The sequence below is a fragment of the Phaenicophaeus curvirostris genome, chromosome 3, assembly GCF_032191515.1.
Source record: "Phaenicophaeus curvirostris isolate KB17595 chromosome 3, BPBGC_Pcur_1.0, whole genome shotgun sequence".
NCBI lineage: Eukaryota > Metazoa > Chordata > Aves > Cuculiformes > Cuculidae > Phaenicophaeus > Phaenicophaeus curvirostris.
Window position 1 is genome coordinate 72,870,782 of NC_091394.1, and position 22,486 is coordinate 72,893,267.

The following is a 22,486-nucleotide window of genomic DNA, read 5'->3' on the forward strand; positions in this document are numbered from 1 at the left end:
TGCAAATCATAGCAGCCTCAGGGGGAAAACTGAAAATGAATGCAAATGATCTGATACAGGACACTAGTCACACACCTTGTAAGAGCAGTTTTTCCATCCTTCAAACTTGACCTCAGCAATGCTTGTTTAGTTAATTGTGCAAAAATCTGTATGAAAATAATAGATAAAGCTCTTGGCCAAAAAATTGATTCCTTCACAGGTGCCACAGAGCTGACAGAGATTCCTTCTTCTCTATGACCTGAGATTTAGGTAAATGTCATACACAAAACGTAGAAATTTCACCATCATGGAAACTCAGAAAATATTAACGAAGGTCACTTGCCACATACTATATACAGTGGATTCATACCCTTTTCTGTTTTAATTGCATTAAGTAGGGATACAATCTAAAAAAAAAAAAATGAGAATCACATCACTTTTACATTCAAAAATATTAATTATCTTTTGGTTCAGTAGCACATTTCTCATAAGCACACGCATGCTTATCCCTCTATCAAACAAGGCAGCTACAAATGCCTAACCTTCAAAATATTTAATAGAATTAAGCATGTATTTAATTCTTTGATTTTTTTTTTTAATCAGTGAAGTGTATTTCCCATGTCAGTTAACTCTCCACCTATGGAATTCATCCTTAAATCCTAACTTTTTACTTGTTTAATTTAGACAACTATCTTTGCATGCATAGGTAAAGATGACACTCCAGTGCACTTCCTTTCCAGCTACTTCCAACCTAAACATTTAATACATATTCCTTTAAAGAAATTTGAGTGAATTTATTGTATAAAATTATGATTGGCATGGTACAGAAAAGTTCCTTTTAATGCACATTTCCCATTAACTTGTACACAAATATTACAAGTATCAAGCAAAATGCAAAAGTCTTAAGAACTAATTCCATACTACAAAAGTGTTCACATAGTGAAGTTACTCTGGTTACAAAGTGTCATGGAAATAAAAGCACTTCAAAATACACATTTGGGAAACCTTCTCAAATAGTCAACACAACCTTAAGTTAGTTAAAAAATGCAGAGAAAGAAATACCCTCTTCAAAACACTATTGTTGATTTGGCAAGATGGAGCAAAGTTTATTAAGTTCATTTACTGAAGGATTGCTCTTTCCAAGAAAAAAAAAATAAAAAACCTTTAGTTAAGAAAGGGCTCACGTATACTATGATGACAAATAACGTCATCAGAAAGTTATCGGGCTCTCTTGTTTTCACACAGGAGCTGTCAGAGGCAGAGATGTGTAAATGAACACTTTCACGTCTAATACATACAGATCGCCTTTTCAAAAGCAAACCCACAAAAAAAAAAAAAAAATCAAACCCTAAAACAACAAAAAGGAGACAATCTGAATTTTGTTTTTTTCACTTAACTAGCTCAGTTCCTTTAGTCACAAGATCCAAGAAGAGCAGTCTGCAACAGATATATATTTAAAGAATAAAATTGAACTTTCACTACCAAGGGATGCATAGGTGTCAAGTTATGCAAGTACCATACATCCTCACAGCAAGGCTGTTAAGAGGCTATCAAATCTCTGCTTCCCAACGACCTTGAAGACCTTGAAGAAAAATATTCTTGAACCCAACAGCCTTACAAAAAGGAGGCGCGGTCATACTATTAGAAAAAAACACAAAATTTTGAAGACTGAAAACATCCTTAAGAACTTACACAAAATAACTACAAAGTAAGCAATTCACTACGCTTTTTTTTTTATCGCGTGACTTGCATGTGTTTGAGCAATTAAACATTGGTATCTACATGAAACTCACACATACAAGACATCATATTCAGGCATTATTGTTGATTTCCTTTTACACACACACAAGTTACTGTTGGGTTATCCAGTCTACTCAAACGTACTGAAACAGTCCACAGCACACATAAAAGGAGCATTATCCAATACAGTGTTGTCTTGCAAAAATGGAGTCAGAATTCCTGAGTCTCAGACACATTACCGTCCTCCTCCATTACTGGATTATTTGTTTTTCCAAGGAGAACCTCCAGTTTTCACTTCTTCAATTCTGATGAAATTTATAATAAATTGTGTTTTTAAAAAAAATGTAAAACTTTAGAAAAAAAAACATGCCAACCAAAGCGAATTTTTAAAGCTATTTAAAGGGAGGGGGGGTTCACTTACAAAATAAAGGCCACCTTCATGTAAAATTAGTACTGCCAGTGTCCCATCATTTTGTTTAAAGGAGAGATTTAGCTCCCTGTTCTGGAAGCCTCATTACAAGCAGTCATATGAGTTGAAAAACACCATCCTTTTAACAATTAAAAATACTATAAACAGGACTAACGTGGAACAGCCCTTTGTTACAATCAGCAATCCAACGGTTAAGTCATGAAGTCTCCTTCGAATAGCCACTGCAAGCTATTACAACTTCTGTATTTTCCCTTTTACTTTGCATATTACACAGTGTAACTTAAAATGTTATTTAAGAGCACTTCAGTCCCACAATGTAGGATTTAAGCTTGTGTGAATACATATGAATGGCTCTGCAACATTTTCAATGACTTACAAAAATACATTCAACCAAAACTTTATACAGGGTTCTCCTTTTTTTTTAAAAAAAAAAAAAAAATAAAATGAAGGAAAAGCTAAATGGTCCCATCATTAACTAGATAATGCACTCCAAGTTCTGGAAGCAATTCCAAAGCAAAAGCACATTCAAGAATAACATACATGGAGTTGCATACTTCTTCATTCATCTTTATCAGTAATAAAATTCTACTGCATATAATTATTCAGCCTTATAAATAATGCTAAGCAGAAAAATATTTACCTCTGTGCTACTTTTCTCAGTTTACAGAAGCACTTCTCAGTTTATAGAAGCAAAGGAAAAAAAAACTAAAGTGCAGACTACAGGCCATGACAGGCATAATAAATGACCAAAGGTGCAGTCAAATTTGCAGTTACATCTTAAGTTACTTCACCATCTTTCTTTTCTTGCTAGAAGTCACCCCGTGTGCAATTGAAGAGCTGGTTGGTTGGTTTGTCCCACAGTACAACCTGTAACCACTTGTAAATTTTTTTAAAATTAGTTGAATTGTCCATAGATATTTCTAGGCAACAGCTTAGGTTCACAAAACCTTACTTTATTAATACTTGAAATCACACAATATTGACACCTCCTCCAGAGAACGCTACTGTCCTTTTGTTGCAGTATGTGGTTGAGCCACTGATGCTCGGCTGACTGTCTTTAACAAGTGATGTCTTCATTTCCATTTCACAAGCTACAATAGCTGCATTCAGTTCCACTTGAGCTCGGTGAACAACATAAAACATGAGTCCTATGCTTATGACAATCTGCAAATAAAACAAAAAAGAGTGTTGTAGGCTGTATAAACTGGTAAGCATGAATACAAAGCAGCTGTTCTGAACAAAAGAAAAAGTTGTCAGTGCAAATATTCATGGAGGCATCTAGTGACTCAATGCTTTACAGGCCAGACATTAGAAGGGACATAACCAATGAATGGCTCTAGGTCTACATATGCTAACAACATAACTAGCTCATCAGAATACAGATATTACATACAACTTAAATATTTATATGAATTGAAAAGATATTTTCTTTCCTTCGATTGCCATCCATATATATTTTTTAGAAAGCAATCCTTTCACTTTCTTTCTTGGCAACAATGTTTCCACAAAGAAACTATTTCCGTAAGTCAAAAAGGCTGTTTTCCCTGTACCAAGTGAATAAGAGGCTGAAACTGTACTAGGCAAAACAGTAGAGAGAGAGGATGATGCAGAGTAAAGGAAATAAAGCTTCTTGTCCCTGACCCTCTGGTGTGGAAGATAGCTGAGAGCAGCAGTGTCACTGTGCTGCTTTGTTATCAGGACTAAATAGGCCAGAATCAAAGTTTCTGAGCAGCTTATAATGTCTGCATGGGTAGAACTTGGTTTCTGGTGGATAGCTCTGGGAGGGGACAGGATGTTAGTGGTATGGAGGGTTTTTTTGTTTCTGTATTTTAAGAAGGAAATATTGTCCAAAACAAGGCTTTTAGTTCAACTTTTTGCTCTGAATTTTATTGCCAAGAATTTGTAGACTTTCACTACAAAGATTACCAGGAATAAACCTGGACAATTTTTGCATAGAAACTACTTATCCAGCAACACTGGCATGCACTGCATTTCCCAGAGGCAAACTTTGGTGTCAATAAAACATCATCTAAGATTTTAGCCAAGACACTCCTTAAGAAAATAAATAAAATCTTCAAATAAAACAAAACCCAAGCCATCACATAGTGAAAGTCCCTCTGAAAGAAGTAAATTCCTCTTTTTTTAAGAACGTTTTTTTTAATCTTGTTTGCCTGAAACTTCCTTTCAAAAAACCAAAAAGTTTTTATTGTTTACAGGAGAACCTGAAGTATCGAGTCCAAAATCTGAAGTTCATTATTAATTGGCTTGGCTATGTTTTCTTTAACATTAAAAACTATCACTTAAACTTCCATCAGCATGGCATAGAAGATACTAGATTACTACCAAGTAAGATGATTGATGAGTATGGTCAAAGGATAATTGCAGCTGGAAGGCATTCCCAGCAGCCTCTAGCCCAACCTGCCATTCAGAGCAGGGCTGGCTGCAAGATCACACCAGGCTGCTCAACACTTCTACCCAGTCAGGTCTTGAAAACTTCAAGAGGACAGAGGTTTCACCATCTCTCTGGGCAAGTTGCTCCACTGCTTGACAGTCCTTGTGGTGAAAAAGATTTTCCTCACTAATTCAAACTAAAAATTTCAAAAGCTGGCCAACATAAGAGTTAAAAAGAGACTATGGACACAAAATTGTATTCTAAAAGGTTATCCAAATATTTAAATTTGGCTGGTTTTAGCACTATTACTACAAATAGCCTAGCTCCCCACTGTAACAATTTAAAAAGTATATAGATAGAGACAACTATGACATGTGAAGGATTTTCAGAGCTATTTACTGAATTAAAGTCCCATCAAAGATCAGCCCAGTAAAGCAGCAGGTAGATGCCCAAAAGACAGTAGAATAACATAAGTAATTCCTCCACTAACAGGCTTCCCTTGACTTATTCAGTCATGACCCAAGGACTGCTCTCAAGCAGGTGAGCACTCCTATTCAAACATTCAGACTCTCCAGCTTTCACTCACCTGAGCAACAGTTACATTACTACCCATATAATCTACAAAGAGTCCATGCCAATTAAAAAAAATTAGTGGGGAAAAAAAGGAAAAGATCACTAAAAACTACCATTTCACAACTAAAATGAAAGCTGATCACATACACATTTATTTTCTTTCTGATCTATTGAGGCTGTTTACCCTACATTTACAAAGGCATTTTTAATACTCATAAACCTGCTCTATAAAGCCTATAAATTATATGTTCTACTTAAGAACACTCATTCTGAGGTGGAGTAAAATGGTCCTAGACTTAGTTTTACACCTTAGCATTGTGAAACATCAGCTTTACGATTGCAAAAAGTGAGAAAAATAAATGACTGCAGTACCAATTGGAAGTCTGCAAACCACAGTAACTGCTGTTCAAACACAGACAGCCTCAAGTGCCAATCCTGTGAGAGGAGGTTTTAATATATAATCTAGTTCTGAAATACTCCTGACATCTATGCTTATAATGGTCTCAGACTAAAGGCTTACCCGCAACATTTATTGACAAATTAGTTCAACGGCTAAGCTTATGTAAAGGTACTACATAATTCTCATTAAGTTACTCGCTTGAAAAATTCAGATATGCTGATTTAGGCATTCCCAAAATGGTACTTCTCCTACAGCACTTTCATCCTGAATAACTCTGCAAATATTGAACCCTGCAAGGGTGCTGAGCCTAAGCACCCTAAGCACACTAATTCACAGCTGGTGGCACAACGGCTTTTGTGTAGGGGTGGCCTGACAAGTCTAAAATTCAGCAGATTACCACAGAAGGCAAAGAGAAGAAAACTTGACACAGAAGAAAAGAGAACACTGAGCAAGTTTTGCTTTGTGTTCTGTGAGGTACGAGAGAATTGAACTTTTTTAACAGAAGAAAGCAACAAAAGAGAATAGTACACTGGAAACCCATTTGTCCAGGTATCTAGCAGTCAACAAGCCCGTGAAAACAAAACATCAGCTCAGTTTTACACACTCTACTGAAAATACCAATAACAAAGATATAGATCAAACACTTTTAAGAACCTTCTTTTCAATAGCATGTGCCATGTTTGCCTGGCTCTCAGTTTGTAAGAGGTCAGCTGCCTCAGACTACAGAGCTCTTAAGCCAACAGAAAGCAGCTCTTAGACCCTGAGACAGGTATGACCCCAAACTTCCTGCAGCCCACCCCTTTCACACTCGAAGCAGTGCAGTCCAGAAGGAAAAATCCACAATGCAGGATCTCTGTGCTGCATACAGATTTCTACGCGCACGCAGTTTCCAAAGCAAAGATTCAATGACATGAAAATGACACAAAATTATAGGAAGGAAACTTGCCTACTGTCTCCAGAAGCAGTCTTGAATCCCACTGGTACAGCAGATGAGCAAGAAATCAGGGGATAAAGAAAGAAACTCAAACACAAGTTGCTGACTGTTTCCAAGAGCAACTGCTTACAATTGCAGTCATAAAGAGACTGACATCGCTGCTACCAAAGTCTATGAAAACCTTTTTTCCTTACCTGTAAACTGAATATAAAATAGCCACTAACACTTTGTTCTGCAATCACATCCTCCATGGTGCGCAATGTAGTGCCCAAGTACGAGTTCAGGAGCTGAGTAGGCAGCAGCCCAACTGAAGAAGCCATCAAATAGTTGGGTAGGGACAAATCTGTAATCTGAGTAAAAGACAATGTAAGAAATCAAGCACAGTTCCAACATAAGCAACCAGACTCTGATTCCCACAAACTTCTGTGCAAAACAGTGGAAGAATTTCTTACATTCCTTCACCGAAACTTTCTACTGTGCCTGAATCTGAGATAACATGATAAAACAGCATGTGGTTAGTTTTCATCTGGCCTTTTTAAAGATACAGAATCACAGAACCGCTAGGGTGGAAAAGATCCCCAGGATCATCGAGTCCAACCATATATAACGAAAAAGCTCTATGTAATTATGCCAGAACTTCACATTTGACCCATACTTTGAAAGGGCATTTTTTAAAAAAACATTATAGTAATCTCAGCCATGTAATAAGAATGCACAGTCAAAACTTCCCATATTGCCAAGGGAATGGAGGAGACGCTATTAAAAGTCTCTGAAATACTAACGCTGAGGCAAGATTTGCTAAGTAGGGTACTGCCATTAAACCTAACAGAGGTGCTAAAACACTCCTGAGCCCCTCTTTCATTTCTGTACACATACAAAGGCCACTTTGGTCACAGAGTAACGTGTCTGTACATCTGGATCTGTCCTGAAGCAACTGGACCTACCGGCCTATGAGGGAAACTGTTTCCACAGGAATGGGAAACTGCCAATGGACATCTTGGACTGAGAATTGTGCTTCCCATTAAAATGAAAGTTAAGAGCAACAGGAATTCACAGGTGCCCTTTTAACCCCTGGTTTGTGGGGTTTAGACATCCAGTGGTATCCCTTTTCCTAAAATGCATAGGAAGTGGATGGCATCTCTACCTATGAAGCCCGAAAAATTTTCAATAAAAACTTACAGCTTTCCATGCTTTTCCTTCTACAAAAATTTACTCATTCTAGCAGCCTGCCAGACTAGGGTCTGCATGGCCATGCTGCGAAACAGAGGCTAGCAGGACTTGCTTCTATGGAAAGCTCAAGCCAGCAAAAATTAAAAGGGAAACCCTAATGCAAGCATGGATGAAATTATTACAGGCCACAGTGATGTATTAAAATAAAATTAAGAACTACCAAACCATCCTGCTAACAAAAGTGTTGGCCTGAGATTCTCTCGCTAAGCCTTGGACAGGCTTTGTCCAGTAAAACTTTTGTGTGTTCTTTATACCTGATACCTTTGGTTCAGTTCTGTCAAAGAATAAATGCTTGTGTCAGGACTTTGCTGGTGCTCACGCGCCTTTGGGGATTGCAGGAGATTTCTCTCCCCTCAATTTACCAAATCCCGTGTTTCAGATCAGGTAGGCTTAGCAACTGAGGACAAAGGACAATTCTGATGCTTTTCACTTTCTCCAGAAAAACAAACAAACAAATAACAGGTAGGGAATAAAATTAAAAAAAAAAAAAAGAAAAAATAGCTAGCAACTTTCCAACAAGCACAGTAACCAGCCTGTATATTCCTGCAAAATAGCTACCATGTCTTAAATTGATTTTATTGTGTGCGTTTCTGAACCAGAGATGCACATGTGGAAGGATCATTTCTTGTGTATAATACTCCTCTCACAGGAGAAGAAAGAAATATGAATTCTGATCTAAGCTCAACCTGGCACTACAAATATCAGTTTGCACAAATTTAGCTCCAGAGACCCAGTTGCGAGAAAGAGGTGATAACTTGCATACCAAGTCTCCTTACCGACCTGCCTTTAGAACATTCAAGAGTTTCCAATGAGAGAGGCAAACACTTCAGTAACAGGTATCAGCCCACTCCAAGTAGCTCAGGCCACCCTGGCATCACAGACGCAAGAAAAAAGCAAAAACTCAAAGCGAAATACAAACATGCTTTCAGTTAAGGAGTTTCCAGGTCTTCCAGAAAGGCAAGTCAATGCATTACCCACACTGCTTCAACTACAAGAGCAACAGCATGACCTTAAGAAGCAAGACTTTCATGCCTGGCTGATGAGAAACTAAGAAATTCCTGTTAATTTCCTTCTTGTGCTGTTTCAAATAACATGATCTCATGACTACTCAAATGCTACGAAGCTCTTTCTTCATTCTGAACATTCCTTTGCAATTCAACCTCCCCAAAACCCTCACCAGATGGTACACACCACTGAACAAGTGTTTGTAGAAACCCGCTAATCCCAGTCCTGCAGATGACGCCTCTCTCCTCAAAGGCTATGCCTTGCCCTGGACCTCACACGTCACTTCCTCCATATCCTCTCATTTAAGTATTCTCGGTATCTCTAGTTTACTTACAAATATCCACATAGAAAACACACATCAACCAGACTGCTGAAAAATCAAAGACACTTGGGTTTCAAGTTCAGTGTTCTTTCTTCTATTAATGAGAGTAATCCTTTTCAAACTCACAGCTGAAGTTGCTAGCACAAGGCACGGAAAGATGGTGAGGTTGCCCCAAACCTCCTTGCATTTTAAACTTAAGCGTAGTCAAAGTCAGACTTCAAAGAAATTACAGCTCAGTTTGGTAGACAGAATTTTGCATTCTATACGGAGCTTAAACTTCACTCACAATGGGAAATTGCCACGAATTTGAATTCCCAGAATTGCATGAAAAATGTTTATTTCCCAGTAATCTAGTAGTTCATATAAAATGTTCTCGGTTAAACACTGAACGCACTGTGCCTTATTTGACTGTGCTGCAAAATAATAAATCCAGGGCAATGAGTGCAACCCAAAGCAATTTTAGCAGGCATCATCCAAGTTATTTGGCATATTCAGGAATCTGGTTCCATCTCATTTCCTATCTGTTATTTTAACACTGAAACCTTCCACTTGGAAAGAAATCAATTTAGCTTGCAATACTTCGAGAATACAAAACACTGATATACAGCATCATTTTAATATCGCAGTAGCCTGAATACTCTGCTGAATCGTGTTTCCAACAGAATGGTTATGCCAGGAAGGAAATAACTTTAACTCAGTAATTCTCGGGTCAGTTCTTCAGATCCAATACTACTTTACAGTATCTGCTGACTACTTCAAGTGGCATCCAGAAGCTGCAAACAGCCGAAGCACAACATCTCTCCTCACCGCAGGAAGGTCACACTGTGGCAGAAGCTTCATCTGCTACATCCAGACCTTGACACCCAAGAGCGCTCACTCTGATCCTGCCTCTTACTCCTCTGCTCAAAATAAGTGACCTTCCCCACGTGCATGGGCTTAACACCTTGTACAGATCTGCCAGGCGTACGCTACAAGCATCAACCAAACCGAGCAAGAATTTTAATCACCTGTACGCCTCTTTCTTTGAAATATGATTATTTAAGTAGTTTATAGAAACGGTTTAGGAAGACCCAGCCAGACTGCTTAAAAATACAACTTTTCCTCCCACTTTAAAAACACTAGCACTTTAACACCGTCCAGTTCTCTGCAGATTTTGCTGTACAGCACCTCGGTGCTTCTTTCCGACACCAGAATACAGTCTTGGAAGTCAACAGTCTTGAAAGCCGGAGAGCAACTCTAACACGACGCCTTGAACGAGGCGCCTTGAGAAGCCGCCTCCCGCCCCTCCACAAGCCCAGAAGAGCCAGCACCAAGAGCAAGCAAGGAGGCCGCTTTTAGCGCTTTACTGTCGTTTACCGTGAAGAGATAAAGAATTCTAGAAACTCCCAGTAAAGGAGGCAACCACCACCGGCCGCGACGGTGCAAGCCGCCCTCCCGACTGAAGCCCGGGCCGGGACTCACCGCGAAGACCGCGTTCTGCAGCCCGAAGGGGATCGGCGTCAGCCGCGCCAGAGCCACCACCTTGAGGCCGCCGCCGCCCTCCACGACGCGGACGATGGCGCTGAGCGCGTCGCTGCCCTGGATCCTGGCCCGCGCCCAGCGCGACAGCAGCCGCTTGCAGGCCACGTGGGCGACGGAGGTGCCGGCGAGGACGCCGAGCACCATCAGCCCCATGCCCAGCACGAAGCCGTAGAGGTAGCCGGCGGCCACGTTGAGCAGGATGTAGCCCCAGCCGCAGGGGAAAGACACGACGACGAAGCCCGCGGTGAAGAGCAGCACGCCGGCCAGGCTGCCCAGGCTCTCCGCCCAGAGCAGCAATTCCCGCAGGTACTGGCGCACCAGGGCCAGCGAGGCGAAGCACAGCGCGGCCAGGACGCACACGCCGAGGCAGCTCTTGCACCAGCAGGCGCCCAGCAGGCAGCAGGAGCAGCGCCAGCCGCGGGGCTCGCCCGGCCCGGCCCCGCCGCCCGCCTCGGGCAGCAGCTCCGCGGCCGGGGAGGCGCCCTGCTCCGCGCGGGGCCCCGCCGGCAGCCCGCCCGCCCCCGCCGGGTCGCCGCCGCCGCCGCCGCTCCGGGACACCCAACGGCCCGGGTCCTGCCGCGCCGCCGCCTGCTTCGCCGCCCGGGAGAGGAGCTGCAGCGCCGCGGCGCCCGCGCCCCGCATCCCCCCCCCGCTCCGCGCTCCCTCATCGCCCCGCCATGGCCCGGCGGGGAAGCGGCGGCGCGGAGGGCGGAGGGGCCGCGGCGTTAAGCGGCGGCGGCGGGGCCGCGCTCTCCGGCCCGGCGGCGGCGGGGCGCGAGGCCCGGGGGGCGGCAGCGGCGGCGGCGGCAGCAGCAGCAGCGCGGCTCCATCTCCCGGCGCGCCGCCCTCCCGCTCCCGCTCCGCTCCGCTAAGCGCCTCTCTCGGAGCGCCGCTGCCGATGTGGCAGCCCGGGCGCCGCTCGCAGCGGAGGAAGGGGCGGAGGAGCAGCCCCGGCGACGGCGGCGTTGCCCTGCCCCGCTGCGGGGCTCCAGAGCCGCGCACCGCCCCCCGCCACGCCCCCCCCCCGCCCCGCGGGCGCAGCCGCGCGCAGGTTCAGCGCCGAGGGCTCCGCGCATCTTCAGCGCCGGGAGCGTCTTGTGCCCCGCGGGCTCCGCGCACCTTCCGCCCCAGGAGCTCTGTGCCCGTAGCTCCGCCCAGGGAGCCCCGCGCACCTTCCTCCCGGGGGACTTCGCGCCGCTCGGGCTCCGCACAGCTTCATGCGCGGGGTCTCCGCGCATCTTCCTCGCCGGCAACCCCGCGTCGGCCGGGCGGTGCCTTCGCGGGGCGCAGTGCCCACCCCGGGCGGCGCTGGGGTCGCCCCCCGGCCCGCGGCTCCACGCCGGCTGCCCGCGCCCTTCTCCTGCCCCTTTCTCAGAAGCCTCATTCACAGTAGAGCCTTAACCGGCGGGATTTGGAGCGACCGCGCTCTAAAGCTGGTTGTTGCTCGTCAGAGGAGCCCGTGGTTGAGGCGTCTCTGACCACACGGTTACCTTCGGGCTGCCCTAAGGCGTCGGCCGCTCTCCCTCCCTTACATGATCCCCCGAGAGCAGGGAGGCTCCGCAAATGGAACTTGACAGGCTGGACTGATGGGTTGAGATTTAACAAGGCCAAATGCCAGGTCCTGCACTTGGGGCACAACAACCCTATATAGTGCTGTAGGCTTGGGGAAAAGTGGCTGGAAAGCCTTCTCACGGAGGAGAAGGACCTGGGGGTGTTGGTTGACGGCTGACTAAACATGAGCCAGCAGTGTGCCCAGGTGGCCAAGAAGGCCAATGATATCTTGGCTTGGATCAGAAACAGGGAGGTTATTCTTTCTCTGTACTCGGCACTGATGAGACTCAAATACTGTGTTCAGTTCTGGGCCCCTCACTACAAGAAGGATGTTGAGGCTCTGGAGCGAGTCCAGAGAAGAGAAACAAAGCTGGTGATGGGGGCTGGAGAACAGGCCTTATGAGGAGCGGCTGAGGGAGCTGGGGTTGTTTAGCCTGGAGAAGAGGAGGCTGAGGGGAGACCTCATTGCTCTCTACAACTACCTGAAAGGAGGTTGTAGAGAGGAGGGAGCTGGCCTCTTCTCCCAAGTGACAGGGGACAGGACAAGAGGGAATTGCCTCAAGCTCCGCCAGGGGAGGTTTAGACTGGACATTAGGAAAAAATTCTTTACAGAAAGGGTCATTGGGCACTGGAACAGGCTGCCCAGGGAGGTGGTTGAGTCCCCTTCCCTGGAGGTGTTTAAGGCATGGGTGGACAAGGTGTTGAGGGGCATGGTTTAGTGTTTGATAGGAATGGTTGGACTCAATGATCCGGTGGGTCTCTTCCAACCTGGTTATTCTATGATTCTATGATAAACATGAAGTTAAGTCCCCAGAAGTTATTCCTCCCAAGACAATGTGGCAAAGCAATGGTGCAAATATATTATTGCATCATTCAATCAAATCAAATACACAATAAAATTCTATTGTTTGTGATAATGCTAGCTGAAATAAATTATCATACAGATACTCAGAAATAAAATGGGCCAAGGACTATTTTCTATTTTTCAAAGGCAGTGGCACATTCCATATGCATATCATTAAATTTAGTTTATATATACTCCAGTTCCCCAACAAAAAAACAAAAGAAGTCTTGTCCTACATCATCCGTACTGGAAGCAATCGTAGTCCCATTCCATCTCTCTCAGCACACCTACATATTAACTGCTGATGGGCTTGTGACACAAATGGACTGGCAAGTGTGCTAACAAATCAGTACGATGGACAGCCATGGTCATGGCCATGGTTATGCCATGGCAACCTTGCTTGGGGTTGTGGGACTGTGCTTCATGGGCTCAAAGGCATTTTGAAGGTAGTGGAATATTTTATCGTTGAGCTGAGGACTTAAAGAACTCCCAGAATTTCCCCTGCTTTATAGCAGAAGTCCTTAGGTCCCAGCAAACTCCAAAGGAGTTTGATGCTTTTCAGAAGAAAGGAGATTGTAGAGAGAAGGGTGTTGGCCTCTTCTCCCAAGTGACCGGTGATAGGACAAGGGGGAACAGCCTCAAGCTGTTCCAGGGGAGGTTCAGATTGGACATTAGGAAAAAATTTTTCACGGAAAGGGTCATTGGGCACTGGCAGAGGCTGCCCGGGGAAGTGGTTGAGTCCCCATCCCTGGAGGTGTTTAAAAGATGGCTAGATGAGATACTTAAGGATATGGTTTAGTGGCAGATAGGTAAAGTTGGACTCGATGATCTCAGAGGTCTTTTCCAATGTGGTTATTCTATGATTCTGTGAAGGCTTCATTGCACGAACACCCCAGTTTTCTCCTCACCTCAAGCAAGACCAACCTCTCCCAGCCAGTGGCCAGGGGTTTGAGCTGGGGGTGACAACCAAGTCCCCTCAGCTCTGTGGCTGCTTGGAGCATCTCCACATCAGGACAGCTTGGCTCACCCGACTGCTTGGCTCACATGCCTGAAGGCTCAGACACACTCCTGGGTGGTTTGAGCTTGAATTTTTAAGACATTGCTAGAAAGAAAGAAAGAAAGAAACAGACTGAATGTGCAGCAAGGGCTCAGTTTAGACTGGTGTTTTCTCACGAGCCTGGTTGAGGCTGGGCAGCTTCGTAGGTCACAGTTGCTCTGGTATTACTCACGATAGGAGCCATATAGTGGGGAATTCATTTTCTCTACAGTCCTTAAACCTACAATGTGCTACAGTGGACTTGCATTCCTCTGCTGGGAGATTTGCAAGCATACATAAATTGAGAATTTGTGTGGGAGTTGTAAAGATTAAGGGTGACTGGAAATCCTCCCCACCCTAAAATCACAAGATGAAGAACGTATCTTGATGCATGTACTGCAGATATGTTCACTTGCAAAATATACCATTAGAAATGATATAACCTGGGCAATTCAGCAAATCAGCCTATGAAAATAACAGATGTCTTTGAGCCCCATGGCACAATAAAACAATCCTTGGAGACTGTTCAACAGGGAACTTGAAGATTAAATCTCCAGCATAATCCGTGTTCTTGCTGTTAACCTTTATCCAAACGTGAGCATTTGGTTTTGCTTGTGCTCTTTACTTGTGATGCACACATAGGCAGGCCATACGTCCATCATCATAATAATAATAATAACAATAATAACAACAACGGCAAGAAAGCCCTGCTGTAGTGCTTGTAGAGGATGATGGACATTCTTGTGCATTCACTAAGGCATTACAGCAGACTGGGGTGGCTGGAAATTCAGTAGAAAAACAAGAAGACTAAATAATCAATTTCTGGTTTTGTACCAAGAACACATATGTCTTTGATGTAGATTCAGCTTGAGTGTATTTTTGTTCAGTACAGTTGCTTTCACAGAATATGAAAAAGCTTGAGTGGAAATGTCTATCAGAGTTACGTGCTTTACGCTGCCTGTACATTTCTGCATTTAAAGTGCATGACCTTGTGCTCAGAGCTGGAATGAAACTCCTGCTGCTGCTTCTAAAAACTGCAGGGTTCTGTATTTATAATCACAGAAAACATATTTGAAAAGTGACCATGACAGGGTATGAGGAATATAATGGTCTAAGTGACAGTCCTGATATTAGATTCCAACATATAAAAATAGTTTATGCAGTTAGTGAATGGAGATGCATCTGCAGTCCCTAGGAATATAAAGGCTGAAACTCCTTGACCTCAGCCATTGCCTGGCCCCTCCTAAAACAGCTAATTCTGGCATTGTACATATCCTTGGAGCAATAGTTCAGGAAGGAAAGACAACACACAGCCAGATTTTTAGTGACACAGACCATGATCATGGAGCAGGAGCTGAAGCATCTTTGGATAAACATCAAAGTGAGGCTACAGGAATTCAACAGGACTCCAGCGGAGCTGGGAGCCTCTCCCGCATACAGAGCAGATACAGCTACAATGCTGAGAAGCAGCATCAGCTGGCTCCTGTGTCTTCTTGGCATGCTCTTACCATCTGAAGGGGGAAAAAACAATCTCATACACCCTTGAAAATTTACCAACCGCCGAATGAAATAGTCTGCCTTTTGGACTTGCTAGTCAGTGAATCATAAGATATTCCCATCCCATGAATGATGTAGTTGCAATGGTCTGATGATCTAAGCAAGGCAAGATCTATACAAAAAGGTAGGTATCTTTTAATAGACCAATCGCTACACTCGGAAAAGCAGGCAACTCCTGGACGAACGTTTTGTGATCCAGAAGATAGTGCTCTGATTGTTTCTTTTTCCCTACGTAAGTTAGTTGATTTAGTGAATAATTTCCAACAAGTGTTGACTAACCTGTTAATTTAAAAAACACTGCTGGCCTGATTAGCTTCAGAAATTATTTGAAGTAATACGAATAAAAATTACAGGTTGGGTACATATGGGGTTATATGATTACATTGCATCCACTAAAGCTTCTCCTGTACTTCTAAGGATGAGTTACTTAGGTTCTCCTTAAACTCCTCTGTCATTTAAACTGATTTCTTACCAGTCTTTGTATTTTATATTTTGGGTTTTGTAAGGGAATCAGTTTAAATCTGAGAGGCACAGGGTACCAGCCAGGGTACTGTTCTGCTTCAAGAAAAGTTGTTTCTATAGAAAGATGCTCTCAAGATGATGTAGATTGTACTGGATTTTGAAGAACTGTTGTCATGTGGGTGTTTTTTCCAGGCCTCTGTTGTAGGTCCAGGATATTTCCTTGGTCTGAGCAAATGAGAAATGTTATTTTGTGTTTTGATGCTGTGCTTCTCCTTTCTCATTTTTTATTTCAAGGAGTATTAGCATGCAAACACACCCAGCTAAGTGGGTGAGTCATCATGTGGAAATGGAAGACATGACTCATTTAGGCCCTTGCGACTGGTCCGCACTGAATAGAGGTCCTGAAGCTGGAGAGTAGGACACATGAAGTCACAAATCAGGAAACAAAATAATTCTGATTTACAAGCTCCTGAAAACTTGCCACAGTTATTTCTGAACTGTTCTTTGGGAGGGAGAAGCAGGACTTTTTTTCTGAAAAGATGATATTAAGGACCGTAACTCCAGCATACTTCTAAATGCCTGTGCTGTTTAATGCTATCAGGATTGATGGGATGGTCATTTGGTGTCATCTACAGCATTTATTAATTTATGGCAGGAGTAACCATTCTTTGGCTACAGCAGGCTGCCACTAAAAGTGCCTTCATTTATCTGCAGTCCTTCTTGTTACATGTTTTTTCACAGGAAGAAGGAAGGTGCACACACTTTGCTCAGGCAGGGAATATACTTTTTGCCATTTAACAGAGTGTGAGTTGAAATAGTTTGGGGAAAGATATTAGCAAGGAGCAAGCCATGACAGAAGAATTATTCTGGTAGACCAATTTGATCTGCAGGCCATGGACTGGAGTCCACTGATTTGGGCCATTATATTTTAAATACATAGGCATTCACAGCTTTGACAGAGTGGATGAGAGGTATGCTAAAGGAAAACAAGCCATCATTGTAGCTTGATACGAGGTTGATTAATCTTCCAGTGAAAGGAGGTAGTTCTGAACCTGGTTTCATCAAGAATGAGAGGTGCAAGAGGAGAAAACGCACTATTAGCAACTTGGGATCATCCAGTGTTTTAATTTTCTGGACAAATATCAATCCAGATGTAACAAAACTTGCATTCCTTTCATCTGGAGCTATGTAGATCAGAAATTATTTATAAATAAAATAAACAAACATTAAACAATTAAATGCCAATAAAACTCAATAAATGTGTCCACAAGGAGTACTGCTTTTTGAGTGTTAAGTGATCCAGACTGTGTTATTTTGCAGCATGATGGATTAGATGTTTGCATACCGGACTAGAAACTTTATTTGTCATCTTAGCCTCCCAGCTATGTGTCATGCAGACATGTTAAAACCTTTCAATAGTTTGATCTACTATCATAAACTTACACAATTCAGAAAATCAATGTGTTTATTTTCATATATTTATACATAAAATACATTATTAATAGAAAGATTTTGCAAGCACATTTTATTACAACTACATGTAGGACATGAACAGAAATTAAATACATTAAGCAATGTGCTGAAATGTTTACATTGACGGGAATATTCTGGGACATGACTCTGGTATTATATAAATTGTGACACACCTAAAACAAGTCCATTTCAATAGAAGTGTGAGGATTTATGACTTACATGATATTCCTTAGAGTGTCCTAGCCCAGAAACAACAAATGAGAAACCTTAAACATCCTTATACATAGGACAAAAATAGAGCTGTATGCTTGGTACATCTATAGCTGCTTTCAGTTGTTGTGGTAATGGAAAACTTAAGCTAATTCATCTTAAAGACTCATATGGGATTCTTCCTTGCAAGAGGATATCCTTAGGTTGACAGAAGAAACTTCGGCCAGATTTCATTCTGTGAAATGACTTTTTTGTTGTCAAAAAAACTGCATTAGTCAGGTCCTGTTGGTGTAATGCAGAGTAGCTCGCCTAAGTTTGGAAGTTATCAAAATCGCTTGTGAGGACTAGACTCACATTGGCAGCCTTAGGACTTGGTAAGGTACAGAAGAAAGAACAAGTTTATTACGTTCCTTATGTCCTCTTGAATTTTACAGTTGCAAACACTGGATGCATTTCAACTAGGACCACAAACTGGGAATCTACATTTTCCTGCAACCGAATACTTGAGGCAGTTCTTTAGAGCGCTAACGTTTAGAAGATGTGCTTTCAAAATTAATTTGGTGTGCTATGAAATAAGGGACAGTGAGCAAAGAATATCTGAGGAATAGGAAACTCTCGGTAAAGTAATTTTGTGAGGTTGTTTACACATAGATTCTTCACTTAGAAGTAAATAAAAGAAAAAGTATATCTAACTGTATACCATGCTTACAGCATTTTAATGGGAGTGGTTTAGGAAAATGGAAATGTTAGCATATCATTGCTGTCATGTTTTCATCAATTCTCACACATGCTTTTAATCCAATCCCATAGATAAATATTATATCGATCTCCGTTTATATAAATACTTCTAAAGTATGCTAGACTAAGTTGCAAAGCAAAGGAAAATAAACTGAGTTTTCACCATTTCCATGGCAAGGGTGTAGTCCTAGCACTGGACTGGAGGTCAGTTTCTCCTAATACTTTTGGATCAGTGATTTTTGTAAAAGTATTTAACATTAAAGGTTAATCCAAGATCCAAAGATCCTGTTTTAACAGCACACTAATAGTCAACAGAGTTTTACTGTTAAGCTTTATCAAGCAGCTTTAACATTAGCTTCAAGTCAGCACTGAAGCAGAATATGGTATTTGAGTTTGTAGGTTGGATAAACAAACGTGTATTTAAGTTCCCTGGTATGAAGCAGGCCGCTTATCTCAGTTACAACAATCTAAGATAAGAAAGAAACTCAGATTTTTTTTTTTATGTTGTCTTGATTTATAATTAGCTTTTACTTGGCAAAATTTGAGCAGCCCTTTCCCAGCTTGTTATTCCTTTATCTGAGAAACCACAATGTGGTAAATGCTAGCAGGCATTGAACGTAGAAGGATTTTATGCCTCTGAGGAAGGATTAGTGTTGAAAGAAGTCCCAGCTTCTAAAATCGATGATAGAACCCCTGTCTGAGTGTTACATTATATCAGGCACTGTTGCTGCAACAAAGCACAATTATATCAGTCTACATGTTCAGAGCCTTTATTGTAGTATCTTACATTATTTATCTTTCTTAGTTTCCAGCAAGACTAACTTATGCGTTATAAACCTCCTCCAAAGGAACGTTCACATTTTACATTAAACACTGTTGAAATGATGTTTTGAAGCCTAATTTACCACCCATTTTCATTATTATGACCCTAGTGCCATGCAGGAGACCATCTAAAATAGAAGCCCTAAAAGTCAGAGTACAGTAGGCAGCCTGACCTTTCTCTGCTGTGTAGTTTTAAGGAGAGGCAGATTATGACTGTGTATAGAAAATGGTTTCCAGTTTCTTCTTAATGATCTCACCCGATGTACTAAGACTGCAAAATGGAAACTACTTTTTGCCTGCTATTTCTAGACCCTGGTGTCCTCACCAGTACTCCAGCAGCTGAGATGAGGGATAAAATGTAGTGGCAAGAGTAGCAATCCATTAGGCTCACAGTAAAGAATTTGCCAAAGGCTTGCAGTGTCCTGTCTCTCTTTTGAAGTATTCAGCAGTCCTCAGCAGGCTTAGCAGGCACTTAGGATGTCTTTAAGAGGATGTCCAAATCAAGCCGTTTATGAGATAGACACAGAGTGCAAACAAATGATTGATCAGATGAGGGCTGACGTGACTTAAAGAAAATGTGTTGATAGGAAGCTACATGAAAAAGGTTTGTGTGTTCTTTTCAGTTGGTGTACTCCCTCAAGTCACAAGAGGTCCTGTAAACATAAAAATCCCCTTCAATATGACTTAAATGGAGTTATCCAGGAGAAGCTACAAGAACCAGGATACAAGGACAGGGTCTGTGGATATAACAGCCTTCTCTTTCCAGCCCTAAAACCACTCTGTCCGAGGCAACCTCTGCGCTCCATTTTCTGGACTCAAGGGCAGCTTTTTCATAAAAAGGAGGAACCTTTAATGCTGTAACAGACAGCCTTGCACACAGCAATTGAGATTACCATGTTTGCTAAACACAAAGCCTGTTTGCAGAGCATATCTCTACCAGGAAACCAACTGAGGCAAGTAAGAGCCCAGGTGTGTTGCAGTTTGGACTTTTGAAAACAAACGTTCCCAAACTGCACCTTTTAGCAGGTTCAGAAGAGGCAGAGTAGCTGCATTAAAAAAATGTTTAGACATGATGAAACTACTTATTGACTTGGAGACTGGCTTAAGCTGTTCTTAAATAGATACTCAAAAGCATGTGTTTAAATTGAAGTTATTTAGTAAACCTGGTTTAAATGACATTGTTAGAAAAAATTAGAAAAGGGTTTCCAAACTTTGTCTTACGAAGACATAGCAGCACATGGGCTTTAGTCATACAAGGAGATACTTTGATCTGCCTCTTTTGACTGTATCCTGAGTAAAACAGTGCTTTCTGCAGCAAATAAAACCCAAAGGAATATTGTAAACAAATGGATAAAGCGTTGTCAAACACACAAAAAATGTTATATGTGGCACTGGTAGACATGTTCAGGCAAAGACATCTACAAAACATGAAACCATCCAGAGGATTTGATTGTTATGCTTTACAGCTTTAGCTCAGATCTTACCTATATTTAGAGTTTGGTTTTGAAGGTGGTTGGTCCCCAACATCGGACACTTAAGATTCAGCTGGACAAGGTGCAGGGCCATCTTGTCTAGACCATGCTTTTACCAAGAAAGGCTGGACAAGATGATCCTTGCAGTCCCTTCCAACCTGATATGTGGGGCCAGGTGGTGATTTGTTTACCGAAAGCAATAAAGATATTATTGCCCTGTCAGACAGGAGACTGGGATACAGAAGGGAGGAGACCGCAGGACCCTGGTTGTTGCTAAAAGCTCTAGATAATTGGTCTTAAAACAGACTTGGCAAGGCTGGAAAACAAGAAAGCATAAATGAGCTATTTGGGCAAGTGGAAAAACACTGCCTCAACGAGGCAGGGGTATAAAAGGGAGTGCTTGTGCTTAATAAAGGGATCTCATTTGGCACCTTAAAATAGGGTCCATGCCTCAATCACTACACTTATATTCTATGATTCACTCAAAATTACCTTTATATAATATGCATACATTAAATCAAAGACATTGAACATTTGAATGAATCTGCTCTAAAGTGCCTTTCAAGTCATCAGGCAGAATATCCCAGTTTCTCAGCCACAAAATACAGTCTTTCCCTATTATTCTTCCCAAAGTAACAGAAATGATTATGTGAACCATTGTAGCAAGTTCTAGCTTAGGTAGAGAATTTCTTATTCTCTACCTAAGCTAGGCAGAGAATCTACCTATTCTTTTAAGGTGAAAGAGCACCTTAAAAGCTTTCTTCAGCCTTGAACTGGATGTCTTAATAAAACCTCTTTGTAGGAGGTAGTGTTTTTCCATGTTTGTTTACTTCTTGTGGTCAGAAATAAGGCAAAAGTGTTGTTAGACAAAGGGAGTCAGTAAAAATCTGGGATTTGAAATCAGAAGTTCTTTGCTTCTATTATACAAACTTGCATGTCTGTGAGTTCTTTTTCTCTTAAAAAAATTGAAGAGGATCATATTTTTTCTCTAAAAGTTTGTGCAGCAGAAATGTTCTCCAAAATTTCCTCGTATTTTTCACAGTTTCTTCAGTCAGAAATCACTGGTTCAACATAGGTTGTACTCCTTCGTGAAATAGCCACCTTTACTAATATACAGGCCCCTCATACTGCTCCATCTTTATGAAAATGTTAGCTTTTGTCATTATGTACGGTCCCAGTGGTAACACTTAATGTCATCCTTTATTCTGTTTTCCGGTTGAGAACTGTGGGAGGTTCACCAGTGTTTTCCTCTGTCTTCTGTCTCCTTTCTGGCATACTGCCTATGGCCATGAGGTAGCAGGTGTATATTATTTCTTCAAGCAGTTACAGCCGTTCCTTCGGGCATGCGTATCTTTTCAAATTAACTTCTCCATGCCCCTTAGCAGCTGTTGCTGCTTTATCACTTTACTGCCAGGTGGACAGCAGGCACCAGTCCTGAACCAGGACTAACTCAGATGCCATTTCATCCTCAGCAGCAGCGCCGCTAAATTCCTTACTGGAAACTGGATAAGCTAATTAGTTATATTTTTTCATTAAAATTTACTGTCAGTCTTCTTTATGTATGTTTAATAATTCTCAATAAGAAGGGACTAATTTTGTACCAAAGAAACTGTTAAAGAGCTATTAAGTGCACATGTATTTATAATTCTGTCATGAGTTCTGAATGTAAATCCACACCACTCCAGCAGAAAATTTGCCTTAATTTGAAGTATTCCTCATTTTCTCCTTTATGTGTCTAGGCATTCCAGATTAGTCTAATATCTAGTAAGACATACAAGAATATTAAAAACTTTTT

General features: G+C 42.1%; 1 protein-coding gene and 1 long non-coding RNA gene across 2 annotated transcripts; both read right to left on the reverse strand.

The window, feature by feature from the left end:
• Nucleotides 1-758: 758 nt before the first annotated feature.
• Nucleotides 759-11,183, reverse strand: TMEM64 (transmembrane protein 64). Its single transcript, XM_069854331.1, has 3 exons — nt 10,467-11,183; nt 6,643-6,798; nt 759-3,313 (listed from the first exon to the last, which is right to left on the reverse strand). The coding sequence occupies exons 1-3, from the start codon at nt 11,166-11,168 to the stop codon at nt 3,119-3,121; spliced, it is 1,053 nt and encodes a 350-aa protein (XP_069710432.1). The 5' UTR covers nt 11,169-11,183; the 3' UTR covers nt 759-3,118.
• A 6,244-nt stretch (nt 11,184-17,427) lies between these two features.
• Nucleotides 17,428-20,790, reverse strand: LOC138718627 (uncharacterized). The gene is made up of 2 exons (XR_011337129.1): nt 20,704-20,790; nt 17,428-19,872 (listed from the first exon to the last, which is right to left on the reverse strand). It is a non-coding gene; the product is annotated as an uncharacterized lncRNA (long non-coding RNA).
• Between the last annotated feature and the right edge of the window lie 1,696 nt (nt 20,791-22,486).

Bases quoted from the DNA above. Each gene is read 5' to 3' on its own strand.
- TMEM64 (XM_069854331.1), bottom strand. From the start codon at position 11,168: ATGCGGGGCGCGGGCGCCGCGGCGCTGCAGCTCCTCTCCCGGGCGGCG. The intron at 6,799-10,466 runs GTGAGTCCCGGC...TCTTTTACTCAG, and splicing joins TGCAGAACGCGGTCTTCGCG to ATTACAGATTTGTCCCTACC. The intron at 3,314-6,642 runs GTAAGGAAAAAA...TTTTATTTGCAG, and splicing joins ATTTTATATTCAGTTTACAG to ATTGTCATAAGCATAGGACT.